General features: G+C 53.5%; 7 protein-coding genes across 7 annotated transcripts; 3 read left to right on the forward strand and 4 right to left on the reverse strand.

Annotated features, from left to right (window-relative positions):
- Positions 1–174: 174 nt before the first annotated feature.
- ACRALDRAFT_1063071 (uncharacterized protein) lies at positions 175–1,950 on the reverse strand. The gene has a single exon (XM_071016719.1). It carries the CDS (start codon positions 1,837–1,839, stop codon positions 352–354), a length of 1,488 nt encoding a protein of 495 aa, XP_070873159.1. The 5' UTR covers positions 1,840–1,950; the 3' UTR covers positions 175–351.
- Positions 1,951–2,154: 204 nt separating this feature from the next.
- On the reverse strand, positions 2,155–4,164 carry ACRALDRAFT_1075997 (uncharacterized protein). The gene is made up of 6 exons (XM_071018457.1): positions 3,849–4,164; positions 3,663–3,780; positions 3,189–3,562; positions 3,028–3,131; positions 2,686–2,955; positions 2,155–2,583 (listed from the first exon to the last, which is right to left on the reverse strand). Exons 1-6 carry the CDS (start codon positions 3,999–4,001, stop codon positions 2,331–2,333), a joined length of 1,272 nt encoding a protein of 423 aa, XP_070873160.1. The 5' UTR covers positions 4,002–4,164; the 3' UTR covers positions 2,155–2,330.
- Positions 4,165–4,831: 667 nt separating this feature from the next.
- On the forward strand, positions 4,832–6,855 carry ACRALDRAFT_1063073 (uncharacterized protein). Its single transcript, XM_071016720.1, has 3 exons — positions 4,832–5,225; positions 5,299–5,645; positions 5,746–6,855. Exons 1-3 carry the CDS (start codon positions 4,913–4,915, stop codon positions 6,577–6,579), a joined length of 1,494 nt encoding a protein of 497 aa, XP_070873161.1. The 5' UTR covers positions 4,832–4,912; the 3' UTR covers positions 6,580–6,855.
- A 518-nt stretch (positions 6,856–7,373) lies between these two features.
- ACRALDRAFT_1081300 (uncharacterized protein) lies at positions 7,374–9,418 on the reverse strand (the record flags this gene model as incomplete). Its single annotated transcript, XM_071019128.1, has 3 exons — positions 7,374–8,550; positions 8,737–9,094; positions 9,254–9,418. 3 exons carry the CDS (start codon positions 9,416–9,418, stop codon positions 7,535–7,537), a joined length of 1,539 nt encoding a protein of 512 aa, XP_070873162.1. The 3' UTR covers positions 7,374–7,534.
- A 138-nt stretch (positions 9,419–9,556) lies between these two features.
- On the forward strand, positions 9,557–11,483 carry ACRALDRAFT_209582 (uncharacterized protein; the record flags this gene model as incomplete). Its single annotated transcript, XM_071022744.1, has 16 exons — positions 9,557–9,567; positions 9,600–9,681; positions 9,745–9,816; positions 9,908–9,935; positions 9,980–10,053; positions 10,086–10,123; positions 10,197–10,249; positions 10,335–10,377; positions 10,443–10,555; positions 10,605–10,621; positions 10,657–10,709; positions 10,760–10,992; positions 11,025–11,100; positions 11,171–11,280; positions 11,322–11,410; positions 11,448–11,483. The coding sequence occupies 16 exons, from the start codon at positions 9,557–9,559 to the stop codon at positions 11,481–11,483; spliced, it is 1,128 nt and encodes a 375-aa protein (XP_070873163.1).
- Positions 11,484–11,607: 124 nt separating this feature from the next.
- On the reverse strand, positions 11,608–12,115 carry ACRALDRAFT_209583 (uncharacterized protein; the record flags this gene model as incomplete). Its single annotated transcript, XM_071022745.1, has 6 exons — positions 11,608–11,632; positions 11,681–11,715; positions 11,763–11,846; positions 11,907–11,982; positions 12,027–12,058; positions 12,095–12,115. The coding sequence occupies 6 exons, from the start codon at positions 12,113–12,115 to the stop codon at positions 11,608–11,610; spliced, it is 273 nt and encodes a 90-aa protein (XP_070873164.1).
- Positions 12,116–12,733: 618 nt separating this feature from the next.
- On the forward strand, positions 12,734–18,444 carry ACRALDRAFT_1081301 (uncharacterized protein; the record flags this gene model as incomplete). The annotated part of the gene is made up of 7 exons (XM_071019129.1): positions 12,734–12,803; positions 12,920–12,943; positions 13,157–13,886; positions 13,953–14,217; positions 14,776–16,515; positions 17,125–17,982; positions 18,102–18,444. The coding sequence occupies 7 exons, from the start codon at positions 12,734–12,736 to the stop codon at positions 18,168–18,170; spliced, it is 3,756 nt and encodes a 1,251-aa protein (XP_070873165.1). The 3' UTR covers positions 18,171–18,444.
- Positions 18,445–18,465: the final 21 nt, after the last annotated feature.

Raw genomic sequence — 18,465 nt, forward strand, 5'->3', positions numbered from 1 at the left:
GCTCAGCTCATCAGTGGTGCGCCATGTCTTACTTAAATAGCTTAAAAGGTAATGGTGCATACCATATTGCATGACCCGCGTCTTCGTGTAAGACGTGCTCTGTTCTTGGGCATCATCTATCGAATCAACAGTGTCCAATCGGCGGCCCGCGGAGTTGAACTCTGAGACTTCAAGGCCAGATCGTAACTGATATCACATTGAGCAGTTTGAAGACGTCATTCTATAGGAACCTTGCCGCTTGGTGGCAGAGAGGCATCATAAACATTGACTATGATTCACATCTATGGTACTGATCTCTCCTGGAGCAAGCCACCGCCTACCGATGCCGACAATATGCATATGCAGCCCGTCTTACCGACTTGTCTCCCGCACACCTCCGTTCCTCCTCCAAAAGAAGGCCGTGATCAAGACATTGTAGACCAGCTTCAGGGAGCCAGCCACAATGAACGCAAGCCAGAACTGATCCAAACCAGCAAACAAACCTGTCATGTATAATCCCAGGCATGAGCCAATGGTCTTGACCAGGTTGATGACGCCCATGGCCGAGGTGCGTTCCTCGTCTGACACACCGGCGGAAATAAAGGCCTGCCTAGGCGCGTTGTCCAACTCGCGCGTGACGATTCGGAAGATGAAGATGGCGAGAGCCACGTACTTGTTGCCCGGAACCGAAACGATCAGCAGAGAGATGGAGTTGATGGTGTGACAGAGGACCATTGTCTCAACTTGCCCAATGGCGCGAGCCAGCGGGGAAGATGCCAGGTTCAACACGGCCGATATGATGCCCGCCGTGAAGGTGGCGGAGCCCAGAGCCCCCTCCTGGATGTCGTATTCTCGTTTGAAGAAATACGTCATCCACGATATCTGGGCCAGGCCGGATCCAATAAAGTCGAAGCCCATGGCAAGGGACAGCTTCCACATGAAGCTGAAGGACGACGGCGAGAACATGCGCTTACGCTGTGTCAAAGCTGCACGTGCAGATCGCACCTCGCCGGTTGCTGACGCTGCAGCTGCAGCCACTGCTCCGTAGTCGTTACCGGGCGTGTTGTCACCCAAAAGAGGGGCACTATCATACTCGCTCTCATCCGACTCGCTGGATTCGTCCTCATCGCCGCCTTGCTCGTACGCTGCTCCACGGCCTTCTCGTTCGCCGGCAGTCCCTCGCTCCACCTCTCGACTGAGAAACAGGGAGCAGACCAATTTGAGGAGTCCCATGCCGGCGTATGCAAGAAAGATGATGCGGTGGCAGTCCACCTTGTGCAGGCCGGCATCTTCGAACGCGTTGATGGCCCACCCCGTAGCCAGGTTGCTTGCCGCCGTGCCGAGCATGCCCAGCATGGACCACCAGGCAAACAGCTCATTGCACGTCTCCGGCGTGCTGAGACGGGCAATGGCCGACTCCTCGATGGCCTTGAAGGGGTCGATCTCATTGGCGCTGGGATTGATAACCCCGACGATGCTGGCGAGGAGAAGTAGCCAAAAGTTTTCGAGCCAGGCAAAGGCAAGACCGCCGAGGCACATCAACAAGGCGCCAATGACGGCGGTCAACCGAACGCCCATCCGGTCGCCGACGTAGGTGAGCACGAAACTGATGGCAAAGTCGCCCACCAGCGTCATGGTCATGAAGAAACCAATCTGGGTGTCGTGGAAGCCGAGGGCACTGAGATACAATGCGAGGACAAAGGTGGTGCCCCCGTAGCCCAGTAGTCTGATGAACCGTAGGAGGATGAGAATCTTGACATCTCGGCTTGATCGCCAAACATCGTCGGCCCCGATGCTGGAAAGGAACTTGGTCATGAAGCTCCATGTCATGTTGGCGGACTTTCCATCCCGAGCCGTCATGGTGGTATATGAACCTTGTAAGTTGGTCAAGTTGTCAGGATACTTGGAATGACGACCTGGGTTGTGCGAGGAGAGAGAGGTGTGGCAATCAATGATGGAGTGACGATGCTCGACAGACGAAGCTGTTTTAGCAGAGGCTCGGACTGCAAATAAGAGGCTTCTGTCGACGCGTATCCCGTCGGATCAGTATCCATATCGCCAGGATGAGATCCCTGATACTGGCAGCACAGGATTTTACGGCAAGATGAATAGGAAATGTCTCAGTCTCTCAGATCTTGGCAAACATAGGCTACGACACTCAATGTCTCAGGGGGATGACGATGTTCTTGATTACGAGGCGGGTGGGAGCTGTCTTAGCTGACGTCAAGCCGCACAAGCCAAGGGAGCCATGGTTATGGAGGAATAGGGGCAAGGCATTGAAGACAGGAAGTGAATGTTGTCTCAACTCTTTCCCACTTAAACTAGCACAAGGTGTTCAGTCTCCCTAGTTTCTAGGCACTACTTCCACATACATGCACTTCGTCCATCATCATCACATCATGGGATCGGAGGGTCAGTAGCGGGTCGTTGTACAACGCTGCCCACCTCTTCTCCCTCAGTGGCAGCTCACCATGGTCGTTCAGCTTTCCCTCTTCCACGCTGCGCCACGCCCTATACTCGGCGAACCGCTTTTCCGCGTAGCCGCTGTAGTCAAAATCGATGCTCCCGGTGGATGTCTCGGCCTGAATGAGCGCGCAGAGACCCCTGTCACAAAGTCAGTCAATATTTAGAACCCGGCAGTTCTTTTGGTCAGGGGGTCCCCGAGGAGCAGGGGACAGGGGACAGGGGAGAAAAGGATGATCATACCAGTAAAAGCCAGGGAATCCTCGGAAGGCGTCCACTTGATGCATTAATTCGTCAATCTCGGCGTCTGTGATCGGCCGCTTGTCCCCATTGACATTTGCACCTGCATTGGGCTGCCGGGCTCGGGTGAAGTCTGCGTACGCCTCGAGATACTCTCGGATGAAGTCCCGGCGCGTTGCTTTTGTCGGCAACAAGTTGTAGTTGCACTGAAATCCGGCCCATTCAGCAAAGTGATTCGCCAACTCGAATGCCCTGGGACAATATGTCGCATGTCTGAGGACGGCGGCTCAGTCAATATCCCAATACGAAATCCAGCTAGAGTCTGTATGGACTGTGGTCACTCACTCGTAGTCGATGAACCGGACAGAAGCAACTTCGGACGGTGCTGAGCCGTGGATTGGGTTCTGCGCGATGATGTTGCCGCAGAGTAGGTCGCCGTGTCCAAGGACCTGGAAAGTCAGACCGTGTCTCTGCCAAGAGGAGGTAAAGAAAGAATAAAACCATACCAGGGGCTCAGGGGCACTGCCATTAAACAACAGCTTCTTTGTCAGGTACTCAAACTCCTCGCGCAGCTTCTCCTTACTGGCCATCGATCGCGAGGGTTGGCTCAGGATGGCGTCTAGCCATTTCTTCGCCGTCGACCAGATGCACGGCTCGTAAGAGAAGCTCTGCTGCGGATCCTCCGAACGGACGGTAGGAAGCATCGCATGCCACCGAGCCAGCTCTCTCGCAACGGCCCGCCAAATCTTGGCCTGCGCAATACCGTCCTCCGAGCAGGGGTTGCCGGGAATGAATTGGTAGGCGTGGCCATTCGTAAATCGAACCAGGGGGGCAGAAGAGAGCTGCATCTCCGAAAGCAGTTCGTGCACCTTTAGCTCCTCTGTTGACAATAACATAAAAAAAGAAGAAACTGTTAGGATGAATTCCCTGCAAAAGAAACACGAGCCTCATAGGCGAACGGAAGATTTGTGAAGACGCACTGTTTCGGTCAATGGTGATTTCCGTGCCCTCTCCATAGACCTTGACCAAAACGGAGCCAGCGCCGGTGGCTCCCGCTTCCGGGCTCGACAGCCGACGGCTACGGGTGACCATGAAGAGCTGGGAAAGGCAGTGGCCCATTAGCACATATGCGACTCTCAGACAGGGGGCTTTGTATGGTTCTTTACACCATTGGTTGTGCCTTGGGTCAAGGCCTTCACGTCAAGATCAAGGTCGGCGTCGCCCGGCTCATAGCCGGGGAACAAAAAAGGCGCGAGTTCACGGCTCGACTTTCGGGGGTCGTCCTTGTCGAAGACGCACTTCACAAAAGGGACCGGCATCTCCACTCTGGCGGATGGGAACAAGTGAAAAGAAAAGATGCAAAAAGAAGCCGAGCTTGAGTCTGTACGAGGTAAAGGTAAAGACAAGACTGGAAAGACAAGGTTCTGGCCAGATCGGTAAATACTACGAAAGTCAAGACTGCCTTGATCTTGTACTTCCTCGGGAACAAGGGCAAGAATAAAGAAAGGGGAGCGAGAGGAGGAAGAAGGGGAAGAAGAGAGAGAGGTGGCGTGCGGGCCGCCGTGTCCAGTCCCAGTGCCGTGCCGACAGGACGCCAAGCAACGGGATCTACCCCCTGTAGGCGGAGCAGTCGTGTAGGGACAGGGGAGAACGGCATGCTAACCAATACAGTAGAGATTGTCGCCCAAGGTCTCGGATCCAGTGCTGGAGTGAGACATTGAGTCTAGCCCGGCCGGAGCCATTCTTTTTCGGATCGACAGAATCCACACCGAGTCTCGAAGCTTGCCCGCGATGTAGGGCTGCATACCATTTTTGGTTAGCCAGCAGACTTGAGCCCTTCAGGGCCTGTCAGATGGAAGCTGAACCGACTCGATAGTCCAGGGTTATGCGCTATCATGGATGCAGCCTCATGACGCAGTATGTTTCAACAGGATGATGTCTGAACTCTTTGGGAATCGAGCAAGTAAATCGCGCCCTGAATCCAAGCTTTCATAGCGCTGTTTGGATCTGGCGTCACGGTGACAGTTTGTAGGCACGGAAGAGAGGTATCGGGTCTGACTTGGGAGGACGAGCCCGCCGCGGCCCGTAGGCTTGTAACAGCGCATATAAGATCTGCTCATCGTCCCGGATCAGATAGGTATTATATCCCAGGAAGCACGCACAACAACTCTGATTATCATCCTTACAAACCTCAACTTATAACATCAGATACCACCAGACATCTTGCGCAATGGCTCCTACTTCCAAGAACAGTCTCTTGTATAAGAACTTCCACCGGCATCCCGCCGCTCTCCTCGAGTCCGCGTCTGGCATCTACCTTCAGACCAGCGATGGCCGCAACATCCTCGACGCCACCAGCGGTGCGGCCGTTGCTTGTCTAGGTTATGATAACAAGGAAGTGCAGCAGGCCGTGGCCGACCAGTTGATGAGCGTCCCTTACTGTCATCCCGGCTTCTACAAGACCCAATCCGCCGACGACCTGGCCGACTTTCTCGTTCAGTCCACCAACGGGCACATGTCCAAAGCCACCCTATGCGGTTCGGGTAAGTTTGCTTCGTCATTAAAGATACTCGCAGATACTCGCCTTCTATAGAGAAAGAGCTAATAAGAACATAGGCTCTGAAGCGGTAGAGGTAGCTCTCAAGTTGGCCAAGACACATTTCTCCAACCTCGCCATTCCCCAGCCCGAGCGGTCACACTTCATCGCCCGCGTAGGCGCCTGGCATGGTGCCACTCTCGGCGCCCTGACTCTAGGGGATTTCAAGGTCCGAAAGGACCCCTTCCTGTCGCTCATTGCGCAAACATCCTCTCGTGTATCAGCATGCAGCACGTACCGTGGCTTGCGCAAGGGTGAGGATGAGGAGGCCTACGTTCGTCGGTTGGCGCAGGAGCTCGATGATGAGTTCCAGCGGGTTGGTCCCAACAAGGTCTGCGCATTTGTGGCTGAGACTGTTGGCGGAAGTGTAAGTAATGAGTGCTCTTCTCGTCTTCTCCCCCGTGCCCCCTATTTTGTTGCGCAGTCATGGAGATACAATATAAGATACATGCATTAACGTCTTGCAGGCAAGCGGATGTGCCATGCCCGTCAAAGGGTACTTCCCGGCCATGAAGGCAGTGTGTGAAAAATACGGCGCCCTTCTTATCCTCGACGAAGTCATGTGCGGCATGGGTCGCACTGGGTCGCTCCACGCCTGGGAGCAGGAAGACGTCGTCCCAGATATCCTCGTCGTCGGAAAAGGCCTTGGAGCCGGCTACGCTCCCATATCCGCCGTGCTCGTCAACTCCTGGATGGTCACCTCGTTCCAAAAATCGGGCAAGTCCTTCGCCCATGGCCAGACATACATGGCCCACCCTCAAGCCGCCGCCGCGGGTCTGAAAGTGCAGCAAATAATTCGCGATGAGAACCTGGTCTCGCGAGTCAAGGTCATGGGCAACTATCTGGAAAGGCGGCTCAAAGAGAGGCTGCTTCATCATCCGCACGTCGGAGACATCCGCGGGAGGGGCTTGTTCTGGGCGATCGAGTTTGTGATGGACAAGCAGTCCAAGATTCCGTTCCCTTCGAGCCTCGAGCTACACGGCAAGATGCATTCTCGCGGCATGCAAAAGGGGTACGAGATTGCCCTCTTCAATGCAAACGGCGGCTACGACGGCTACAGCGGCGACCACTTCCTCATCTGCCCGCCGTTTATCGTCACGGAAGCAGATATTGATGAGATTGTGGATCGGACGGCAAGGGTTATTGACGATACCTTTGCCGAGCTTGCCAGTTCGTCTGTCTGGGACAAGATCGCCATACAGATGGATATTGCGAAGGACACTATGACCCAGGACATCCTTGCCAAGGACAGCCCGGTGGCGAATATTGTTGTAGGGGACCAGTTGGTTTCTGTCAGTTAGAGGCGTGCGGTTTCATAGACGTTCCTAAGGCCACGAAACAAAACCTGCTGATAGAATGTTTGAATAATTGTACGATTCAGTTCCTCTCCTGAACATTGTTCGATGCGTGGTGTTGAAGGCCACTGAGGCCAGGTGAGCGGGCAGCACTGGAATATAGGAATAAGAGAATCCAGACCATGATGAGAGGGCGTTCCAGGACACTCTTCTGTCTAATAAGGGTCTATTTCATTCTCCGTGACATTTCCCAAGACACATTTTTGATATATTTTTAGCCCCTTTATTTGCCTTTTTTTTAACCCCGTTTATTTTGCCCCTTTTTCTTTTTACCCCTTTTTACCCCTTTTTACCCCTTTTTACACCCCACCTATATTCTTCTAACCTAACCCAGCTACAAATCCCCGAGCGAGAATCAACCCAATATCGATCATATATTCTATTGTTATAAAAGATGATTTATAGGGAATCGAGGACTTCCATATTAACATGACTATAAAAGCAAAGAGAGATTTAGGTCGACGTGGGTGAAGTGTAGGGAAAGGCAGAAATCTTCAGGCTAGGAGCGCGCCGTGTATAGAGAGAGTTGGTACCGAAAAGATAATCAAACAACCTCTTCCCTCCTTGGTCGGCAGCCAACTTAAGTTTACAATAGGTGCAATGCACCTCAAAGTAGCTTATAGATATTTCCCTTAGCGTAAGATAACCCGACTAGGTTCTAGAATGCGGCGTCGACGGCCTGGCTTGAACATATCATGAAGCAGGAATGGCGAAATAAGCTACGGAAGCACGACACTAATTGCAGTCTTGGTTACCCAACTAATCATCTATAATCTCTGTCGCACGCCATATATATAGATCATCTAGTCATTGTGCCGTAGCCATCAATATCCAACTTGGTATCGATCTTCTCATTTCTCCCAGCCTCCATGAACCATTCCTCATCGTCCACCCTGTACCCTTAAAGGGTGTACACAAAATCAGGCCGCTTATCACCGGCAATCCAGCGCTGCTCGTCCGTCATCTCGGCCCACTTGGCATCCAGCTTACCAGCCTTGCGGTTGCGGTTCGAGATGCGGAGAGCGACATGCATGAAGATGGAGCCGCCAAAGAGGAACAAAACCAGGTACGCCAGCACGACGCCGTGGCCGGTCCAGTAGCGCGGGTTCTCGCGGTCGAGGTAGATGTTGGACGACACGACGCCGTTCAGGTTACCCCAGCCGACGACCATACCCAGCACGAAGGCGCGCTTGAGGGAACCCTCCACGTTGTTGTTAATCCACGACAGCGTGTTCGAGATGGTAGGGTAGATGCCGGCCGCGCCGAGGAAGGTGCCTGCGTACTGGACCCGCGGATTCGACGTGGCCATGAGCATAACGAAGCCGATGATGGCGAGGACCACCGTGGCAATATTGCAGTAGCCTCGCCACCGAGTGCGGTCGGCGTAGAAGCCTACGAGGACGGTACAGGTGGCCGCCACGGCGTAGGGGGGCACGCTATGCAGCTGGGCCTGGGTGCCCGCGTAGCCCATAGCGCGGAGGATGGTAGGCAGGAAGAGCGAGAAGGCGTACAGCGGCGTCAGGCAGCCCATGTAGATGACCATGTAGCCATACGTCTTCCAGTCCTTCAGGGCCTCGTAAATGTACCGTTTATCAAAGTCCTCGGCGGTGCGGCCCTGACGGTCGAGGATCAGACGACGCTGCATACGGATCCTGTCGTCGGGGGAGAGGAACCGCGCCGTCTCGGGCCAGTCGAAGACCAGCCACCAGCAGAAGATGCCGGCGAAGACAGTCGCCAGACCCTCGATAATGAAGATCCAGGACCAGCCCGGCATACCGCCGATTCCGTCCATCTGCGCGATGGCTGCAGCGAGGAGACCGCCAAAAGAGCCTGCTAGCGCTGCGGCGGAGAAGAAGATGGCGGACCGGCGGCCGATTTCGGACGACTTGTACCAGCAGGAGAGGTAATAGTTGACGCCTGGATCAAGTGGTTAGTCGACTGTTGTACTCGAAAGGAGGGAAGATACGAGAGACGGAGAAAACGAATAAAACAGGAAGAAAAACAAAAGGGGGGAAAAAAAGTGGAAGAGAGAGAGAGAGAGAGAGAATGGAGAGAGAGAAAAAAGAGGATGAAGTAACGGGGGAACAAAAGATGGGAACCTACCCGGAAAGAGGCCAGCCTCCGCAATACCGAGAAACCATCTAGCGGCGAGCAGACCAGCGTTATTCTTGACAAGGCCCATAAGGGTCATGATAATACCCCAAAGGATGATGATGCCAGTAAAGAAAATCCGCGGGGTAAAGCGCTTGAGGATTGTGTTGGTGATGGGCTCGGCAATAGCGTAACCGATGAAGAAGATGGTCAGGGCCATGTTGTAGTCTCCCGTGACCATGCCGAGGTCGGCCTCCATGCCTTCTAGGCGGGCATTGCCAATGTTTGTGCGGTCCAAGAAGGACAGGAGGTAGAGGAGGGAAAGCCAGGGGATGAGCCAGAGGTCGACCTTCCACATGAGTTTGCGGTCCTACGAAGAGAAAGGAAATGACATGTTAGTCTTGGGCTTTTCTTGGCCATTCTTCCACCAGGGGGAACAGCGATGAAAGTATGTGTGGTGAACTAGGTCAGTCAAGTGGAGAGGGGCAGGCGACGGGGATAAGTGGCTGTTGAAAAGGACCAGACGTACGATGGCCTTGCGCTCTTCGTCGGTTTTCCCAGCATCCGGGTCTGGGAGGTTTGCGAGAAGTTGGGCGCGCTCATACTCGATTCCCGTCAGTCCGCTCAAGTCGCCGACGAAGGAGGATTCGACGTCGACGTTGTCGGAGTGCTCCTTCTTCTCCGAGTCGGACATTGTTGCTAGCTTTTCGGGTTGTGGAGGACTGCAGAGAGGCAACCGCAAGCTAACACGAGAATAGAAGAAAGAAATGCTTGGTAATAGATAGGGGCTTTAGGAGAAAAGAAGAGGCGGGCGGATGAAGGGGGAAAAGTGATGGGAGCTGGGTGAAGAGCTACGCAAATCACCGCGAGTAGAGCCAGATCAATGACGCGGATGGCCTCGCTCTTATGTATGGATGCACGAGCTCCTACTCGAGCGCCATTCTCCGCCTAGCTTATGTCTCTTCCCTCGTTTTTTCTTTAGGCTCCTCGAACCCTGGATTGAACCCTTGTCTTTGAAAGGCTGCCAAGCACAGAAGCAGTAGTGTGGTGCATTCGATGCGCTCCGTAAGTAGCTACCGTCTCCTCGGCATTGTGTCAAGGTCTGAAGAACGGGGGGAAAAGGGGGGGCTACCCCGGCGGCCAAGAAATAGAAGCGAAGCTCGCCGTGGTCCTCCTTTTGAAGTTCCCCGACCATGAGGTCCAAGAACCATGTTGCATCAGGGCGGGCTACACCACACGTGTACGTGTACGCCAGACGGCGCACGCTATTCCTGCTTGATTACCCTTGATTACCCACATAAGAAAACATACTTTGGAAGGGTGGCTGATGTGGAATCACCCGTGGCCAATCCTTTCGCCAGGTCATAATTGTTGGGGGTTCAGAAAGAAACAGTACAAAGTAAGAAAGACGGGGGAATAGGAAAGCGTGGCGTATTCTAGAAGGGGAAATTGGGCTGGCGTCGCTGCATCAGTGCATATGATATTCCCCCCAATAACAAGAGGGGGATAGAGAGACGGCCATGCCGTGTGGAATTCATGTCTTGGTAAAGTCGTCCCGGGCTTTCTGTATTCAAGTGTACGAATAAGATGTGACCACTGACGGCCTGAAGGGAAAGCAGACGACCGGGGAAGAAGTATTTGCCAGCCTCCTCGGTGTGTAAGACTATAGGTCGTTCTCAGCCCGGCGGCAATTCGCGGAACACTATACATCGCTATAGGGGGACGGCGGGTTCAACGACGAGGATTAGCCTCGTCCACGTATTGAGACAGCGGTCAGAGAAACGAGACCAAAGGCCGAAGGAACGGGCCAAGGGAGAGACAGGCATGATTCGTCAGAGTCGGTGTTCGTTCAAAGGCCACGGGTTAATGGTCCATTGCAGGCGTGTGGCTGCCATGGGTGGAATCATAAGATTCCATTCCAGTCCTGGATAGAGGGCGGAAACGAAAAAAGAGAAACATGTCGAGCAAGTTGTGACGGAATTGATGTCGTGCGGGGGGGAAAAGGTAGCCAAGACCGGGTGTCACCCAGGTGCAGTAGCTTTATTCCTTTCCGATGGTGCGGCGGAATATACCAAGAAACCTCAACGCTCCCTTGGCCAATCGAGCTCATTCCGATTCGTCGACAGAGAAGAGATTCCATCCCGCCTGACATGATCTCCCCCCTGGCCCTGGCCCTGGCCCTGGCCCCTCTACGCTTTGGCACTGTACAGTACATGCGTATTCTGTTTGCATTCCTTTTTGCGCCCGGAAACGAATCTGTACGAACAAGTTCCATCGTACTATTGGCAATGATTCGGCAGCCATCCGTCTGTCCGGCCGGTGTCGTGTTCCTGGTGGTTTGTCTGGTGGGAATGACTTTGGGATGACGCTGACCACGTGCGCCTAGACCTGTCGTGTCAAGGTGAGATACGGGTAGATGCAGCTTTGCAATGTTCTTGGTTCGGAGGGAGAGGGAAAAAAGGAAGAGGGACGTAACGAAGCCGGGGAGCCATGTGCAAAAGCCACCTGCAGAGAGAGCGGCCTACGCAGGACGCGTCAGGGATGCCATGGGCCTGGGTGATGATTGCGAATCCATGATGATTCGTGTATGGCGACAGGGTTGCACACTTTGTCGTTTTCTCCCCGCCTTCCCCGGTCATCACCGTGTCTGATTCTGCATCCCCGGATTCTTGGTAGGGAGATCCAGGTTGGCACTATTCACCCCAGATGATCTCGTGGTCAAGATCACGAACCAACGGTCAACGAGGTCGGGGTTTTGACGCGTTGCGTGGGGGAAAAGAGTGGTGGAATTTTAGGGCCAACCGCAAGTGCCGAGTCCATGTACTTAGTAAACATGCGGCTAAGAAATAGAAGAAGGCGGGGAGCCGGGAAAGCCAGGGGGGTTTAAAGTGGGTCCTGCCAAGCGACACTGCGAAATTCATTCAAGCTTTACTAGCTTTTATTAGCGCCTGCCTACCTTGCTGGGGTGGAGAAGCGGGGCTCCTCTAGCGACTGTAATTATTAAGCAGAATATCTACTTTCCCCTCGCGTCTTCTTACCCCATCGATGACCCCAGTTTCTTTGTGAAGGAATGATGGGTCCGGGATGGGATGTTCAATGTTGGTGTGGGCGAGAATGAGAATCTGCAGTCAGGATTTCAAGTGTCAGTGGTACGCATCAGATGCTGTATTCGTAAGTTGAACCATGGACATCACCTGGGAAAGGTTCGCCCGTCCTCTTCCCCTTCGCGTCTTCTCATGTAAAATTATGTCCTGGATTCTCTGTACGATCAGAAACATACGGCACAAGTTTAGAATACAGACTGTACAGCCAGGTCAGCCCGTGGGGTTGGCGACTATCGTGCATTATTGTTGTATTAAGCACCTCGTACTTGATTCGCCGCGTCGTACATGGGGACGCATGTCTTTCTCTGCCGCTCATGCTACGGCAGTTAATTATCCAACGACGTCCATCAGCCACCAACGCCTTTTCCCGAGACAGCCATTACTAAGCACGACTTGGCCTGTTCCTGGTCTTCACTGAACTTGCGTCACGGGGTGCGCTAAGTAAATTCGCTTGCCTAGCGCAGGTCGACTCGTCTATGGTCGACAGATTCGGTGATGTTCTTTCCGCCCACGGAACCAAGCAGCGGTGTTCGGCGGCTAGTATTTCAGGCCTTCCCAAAGTGCATTCCAACTCGCAAGGTCCGATTAAACCAATAAGCAGTCCCGACTACACAGTGGAAATTATATGAATCTATGCGTAGACTTATCCAGCATATACTGTTAGGCGGGAGACTCGATGGCGCTAAATGGCGCTGCTTTTCTTAAGGCTATAAGCGGGTTCTAAGAAGGGCAGATCAGATGTAACTAAATTTAAGGGGTTGTTGGGAGAATAAACGCGGGTAACTCGTCACTCTACTTCGTAATAACAACCAGAATTTCTTGGAAGACATCAAACACACAAGACCATGTTGTAGATCTATTACACAGCCTCTAGATATCTTTTTCTTTGGCCATTCCATTCTTTCATGGTTGTCCGAGTCGAGGTCGTTCGGATGGTCATTATCTGCCACTGCGAGAAGGTGAGAAGGCCCTATGGTTAGTACACGTTTTAATTCTGAGTCACATTGTTCTTCTTCTTTTTCTTTTTTAAGAATTAATAAAAGAAACGCACTTTTTTTCTTTTCCTATCCCTTGACTAACTTTATATATAGTTATCTTGGGTCTAAGCTACCTAGGTAAGAAGGTACTGTACGTAGGTGACAGGTTGTATTTTGTAGCTTACCATTCCTGGATATTTCAACTTCATACCTGGGTCATAACCCAACACCATCAAACCGTCAGGGCTATGCCCCCATTACTGCGTGACTCTGAACTTCAGGTGCCTAGGTACGTAACTACCTGACGTAGGTTGAATTTTTCCCCTTCCAGCTTCCTCCACAACACCCCAGGTTGCCGCACTCAGCCTCACCCTTCGTCTTCGCTGCCCACCTTCACGCCGCCCGAGATTATCAGCCATGCCCTGAGAACCTCCGATTCCTATCTGACCATGTCGAGTTTCGCTCCCATCCTCTTCAAAAGCGAGGCATTCGCTGCTGCCTTGTATTACGATACTGAGAAAGGCCCACAAACCATCGGCGGGAATGAAATATTGCCCGGTGCTGTCGATCCCGTCAACGTTCGCCTGCTTAGCCATCTCGCCAGCGACTCGAGTCCGACGTTTGGCTTTCGTCTCTCGTTTCTCACAAGCGACAGTCCCGGTTTCGGGCATCGTCACCGGCCCAGTGATGGCGCCGTGACCAATAATTATTCTATTCGCGTCACCTTTCCCCGAGATGGCTTCCAGGTCTCGTCTCGGCCACTTCCACCGGAAATCCACACACGGCTGGCTCCTGACAGTGGTGATGATATTGACAATACTGACCTCCCATTCGTCCTCATCACCGTCCAGCTGGAGCCGGGAAAGGAAATCGGAGTGGAAGGCTTCGCTATGCCTTTTTTCAACGACAGCAAGGAGATAATGTCATGGCTCAACGAGGACGCTCCGATTGCAGGATTTCGCTCACTGACTTCGATCCTTGCACAGCGGGAGTTTACTTTTCTCGCTAATGCTGCCGCCCGCAACCTTCTTGGTTCTCTTCCTCTGATGCCGCCGCCTTTTGAGTACCCCTATACCAAGACGTAGGTTGACCTTCCACGTCTCCCACCAGCTCAATCACCCAAGACTAACTTTCTCTCAATGTTCAGGTACTCTTGGAGCATGCGACGCTACAAATCGGAAATCCCCAAAAACAGTGGACATCAGTTTACAGGCAAGGTTAGCTTTGAGTCTGACCATCACATGTTGACCGCTCTTTCCCAGTCTCAGGCCCAGGACGTGTTCCAGTTGGCGCAGGATGCGAGCGAGATCTCGCGCTCATTTTTCAAGGCCGCCATCGTCGTGAATGGCAATGTGGATAAGCCCAATGCGCTCGCTGACATCTACATTACTCCGCTAGGCTTCAACGCCTTGGTATGTGACGTGACCGGTCCGATACTCATGTTTCCCATGTTACGATGTTACCCGTATGACTATCGACCAAAACTGACCAGCCGAGTTCTAACTGTGGTCCGCCTCTAGTCATCCAAATTTGGAACCTCCTGGAGCCGCCTGGCTCGCAGGGAAGAAACCAGTGTGAAAATCACCCTGTTAAGTAAGGACTTTGTCACCAAATGTGACCTATTCACACAAGACGGGGATCACTTCGTCCTACAAGAACCCGATGACAAGCAGAAAGGCCTCTCGCTAGATGATAAACTCGACGAGGAAGGGACAAAGAAATGTGAACTCTGGGCAAACTTTGTTGGCCTGGAGTCAGATGGTCGCCCCCCTCCTTGCCTCCAGGGTGCGGACGCCCGACTTGTATTCCAGGTCGATATGAAAAGGACGGCAGCCATGTCCAAGAAAAAGGCCTGGATTCAGAGACTGGACTCGTACAACATGGCGTCCAGCTTCGCCGAGGCCGTGTTGAAAATGGAGACAGAGGCATATTAGGACTTTGCTTCTCTCCGATTCGACGACGTGTGCCAGACGGCCATGGCCCGCGTCACCGCCGTGGCAGCCCTCCACCAGAATCACCGCGAGGGAAAGGATTACACAATCCCCCAGAGCCTCTTGCGGGATTTCATGATGGGCAATGGCTTCTGGACGACCTGTCAGATGATGAAACGACTGTCACCTGGTGCCCCGGATCGATCTCAAGGGCCCCAGCTACCGGTCCATAACTTTCTCAGCACGCCACACACCTCTCTTGCCAATGCTCTGGTCGATTGTGCCCTGCCACAGGACCGGCAGCGGTTCCGGGATCACATCAGCGCTGTACCCCTCGGCATTGTCGGCATCCTGGGGTTCGCTGGTTCGGGCAAGACCCAATGCCTGGCAGCTGTAGTCCTCATCATGTGCGCTAATCCGCAGTTGAAAAAGATATTCGCGTCTGCCCCAACCAACGTCGCCGTCAGCAACATGGCAGAGCGCATTTACAATCTCAGCTGTACCATCGCCGACAAGGGTGTATCGTACGAAGAGCCGACGCCGCGAGTCTACAAACCGCTGCTCGTCATCAGGGCCTACAACATACAGGACGAGATTACGGCCTTTGTCGAACTCTGCCGCGGAAACCATCGGTTATGGAACGGCATTGACCACGGAAAGAATACCTCGAACGGCACGAAGTGGTCACCGAACCTCTCTGTGGCTTGGTGGATGGCCAGGCTCTTTGGTATTACCCGCACCGGCATCCCGCCTCCTAGCGAGGGTGATCCGTATGTTCTGGTATCCATGCGACGCGAGATTATAAAGAACAAGTCACTCGGTGAAATCGACAACTGCATCCGTCAACAGGGGAAGGAACGCGGAAAGGGGCCTAAAATCAACAGATCGGATCTCTGCAAAGTCATGATCAACCTGGTAATGCGCGCCGACGTCGTCTGCACAACCCCGTTTGCCTCCACCTCGGAACCCTATACACGCTTCAAAACGAGAGCGCGGGCCGTCGCCGTGGATGAGGCCGGCGCCATGGATCGTACAGATGCCCTTGTCGTCTGGGGCAACAGCTGTCGGCCTTTCGTCATGGCAGGGGACCCCAAGCAGCTCCCTCCAACGGTCATGTCCGCCGGTGACGTGGACGCAAGCGGCCACCACCTCAACCGCTTCTCCGAGGATGGAAGTATCTCGATCCTGGAATTTGCACTCCGCTCGGGCTGGCCCATGTACGCTCTCCACACCCAACTCCGCATGGCCATCGGCATGTTCGACCTTTCGCTCCACAATGTGTACCCCGAGCTCAGGGGTCGGTTTAGCTACGGTGTCGAGACCAACGAGGACCATCACCCGGTCGGCCTCGCCGTCGAGGACTGGGTTAGCAGAACATATAACAAGCATTCCCGGCCTGGCACGCTCGAGCCGTTGTTCCTGCACGTTGAAGGCTCCATATGCGAGAAGAGTGGCACGTCGAGATATAACCCGGTTCAAGCATCGGTGGCGTCTCGGCTTATTCGAGCCGTGTTGCATGGGACTCACGGCAAGGTGAAGGCGAGTGACTTTGCCGTGATCACCCCTTATAGAAGCAACCGTGCTCATGTCTCGAGCCTTTTCGAGAAGGATGAGTGTCTGGCCAAGATCCCGGTATACACCATTGACGCCATCCAAGGCCGCGAGGCTGATATCGTGGTGTTCATCATGACGGTCAATGCCGACACGGGTCCGGGTTTTGTGGCCGACCTCCGTCGCCTCAACGTCGCCATGACGCGACAAAAGTCGTACCTTTTCATCGTGGGTGATGTTGAGACACTTCCAAGGTCTCCTGGTAGGGGTTGGATGGGTCTCTACGGTAACCCGATACATGCTGCCCCTGACTCGGAGTATACTCGGAAGGCAGAGGGGGCTCGCGTGTGGTCAGGTATGTTGAGGTATATGGTAGAGTCTGGTCGTGTAGTGAGGGTCTGAGGTGATATTTGACAACATGGCTGAGAGTCTGAGATTGTTAAACCCAGTGGGTTTGGTTATATTATACTATTCCTGAGAGAAGACGAAAAGATATCAAGCATCAAGCGGAATTCAGGGGTTTTGTAGTCTACCATATCTCCCACTTTAATATCACTGCCACGTCTTGACTCTTTGTTTATCCAGGACATGCCGGAATGGGGTAACGCGTTTACCATGGTTCCGGGTTGAAAGAGTCCCCTTTGTCATATTAACCGGGCTCTCACTCCTTCCACGCCAAGTTCAACCACTTATTCGTAGCAAAAGAGACATTGCACCTTCCCTTCCGGTTTCTTTCCGGTCTTGGTCGTATCATCACTAGCCTTACTTTCCTCACAATCTACTTCTAGCTTCTCCCCCCAAACATCACATGCAAACCTATATCTTCAAAGTTCACAGGGCCACACGAATATGGATGCCAGCTTTGCATGGAGCTCGCCAGTAACCTCTCCTCGTAGAGATGGGAGGCTGCCCTCGTGGCTCGACGTCGATGCCAGTTCGCAAATCAGTGGAATTGAAGAAGCCCTTGCCGATTCTGCTCTTGCCGATGAATTTCTAATCGGCTATGAAGGAAGCATCACGAGACCGCAAAACTCGCCACTCAGACGCGATTTAAAGGCTCTGGACGACGCTTCGATCGATAATGTGCGGGAAGCTGCCGAGGGTAACGCTGGGAACAATTACAATTCCGCCTCCTTGGTTACAACACAAGAAACAGAAAACAGAGGAATTCGAGGAGAGAATATCGACGTCGTCGAGGGGACTCGGGGGAGCGTCCTTCATCCAGACCTTGGAGTTGGAACTGACACGGGCATTCGCGACTTGGAAGCCGGTCTCCACCAATCCCGACTCCGACCAACATCTCCCCCACACCATGCCGCCAGTGACCGTGACCCGGCCACCAATCCCGAAGACGCCGCCACAGGTCCCGCATATCCACAAACACCACAAGCCAGACCACCAGCCACAACCTCAGCCACAGCTTCTGCGGGTCCTAGCCCGGCGACTCCTGATCCTCCTCACAACCGCTCCACAACGCGTCCCGCAATCCCGCCATCCCAACCGCCACCGCAGTCCCAAGTCATCCAATTTCAAATCGTCGACAGCGACAACTTTGCCATCCGCTTCTCCATCCGCCGACACCGCACCCTCGGCCGCGCCATGCGCATCTTCAGCGACAGGTCCGGCAGCGTCTTCGATACCCTGCGCTTCATGCACGAGCTGCAGCGCGTCCACGAATCGTCTACCCCGAATACCGTGAGTTTGTCCCCGCTGTCGTGCATTTCATAAAACGTTCACCGCTGGCTTTAGCCTTTTTGTTCCGTTCTATTTTTACGCCTTCTGAAGGAACCCTCACACTAACATGTCTTTCGCAGTTAGACATGGAAGAAGGAGACGAAATCCTCGTCTTTCGTGAACTCCTTGGCGGTATGGTCTGTCCGTGAGTCGGTGAGCCGCTGACCCCATGTCGATGGAGTCTGAAGAAGCTACAGCCGAGGCGAGGCGGCATCATTCTCTCCCGCCCCGTCCCCTCCAGGCCCACTCTATCCCGTGTCTATTTTGTCCCCATCTCGCCACGTTGGCCTAGGCTCCCGGCAGAGGAAGATGAACTTTCAACGACCCAGACACCCTTGCATGGAACAGCGATTGGCGCTTATCCACTGGACCAAGTTAACATAATAGAACAAATAATGGCGTGACTAATATAGGAAATTTGACCATCTGGGTTTCCGATGACTT

This window comes from Sodiomyces alcalophilus (assembly GCF_042370955.1).
Source record: "Sodiomyces alcalophilus JCM 7366 unplaced genomic scaffold ACRALscaffold_6, whole genome shotgun sequence".
NCBI classification, from domain to species: domain Eukaryota; kingdom Fungi; phylum Ascomycota; class Sordariomycetes; order Glomerellales; family Plectosphaerellaceae; genus Sodiomyces; species Sodiomyces alcalophilus.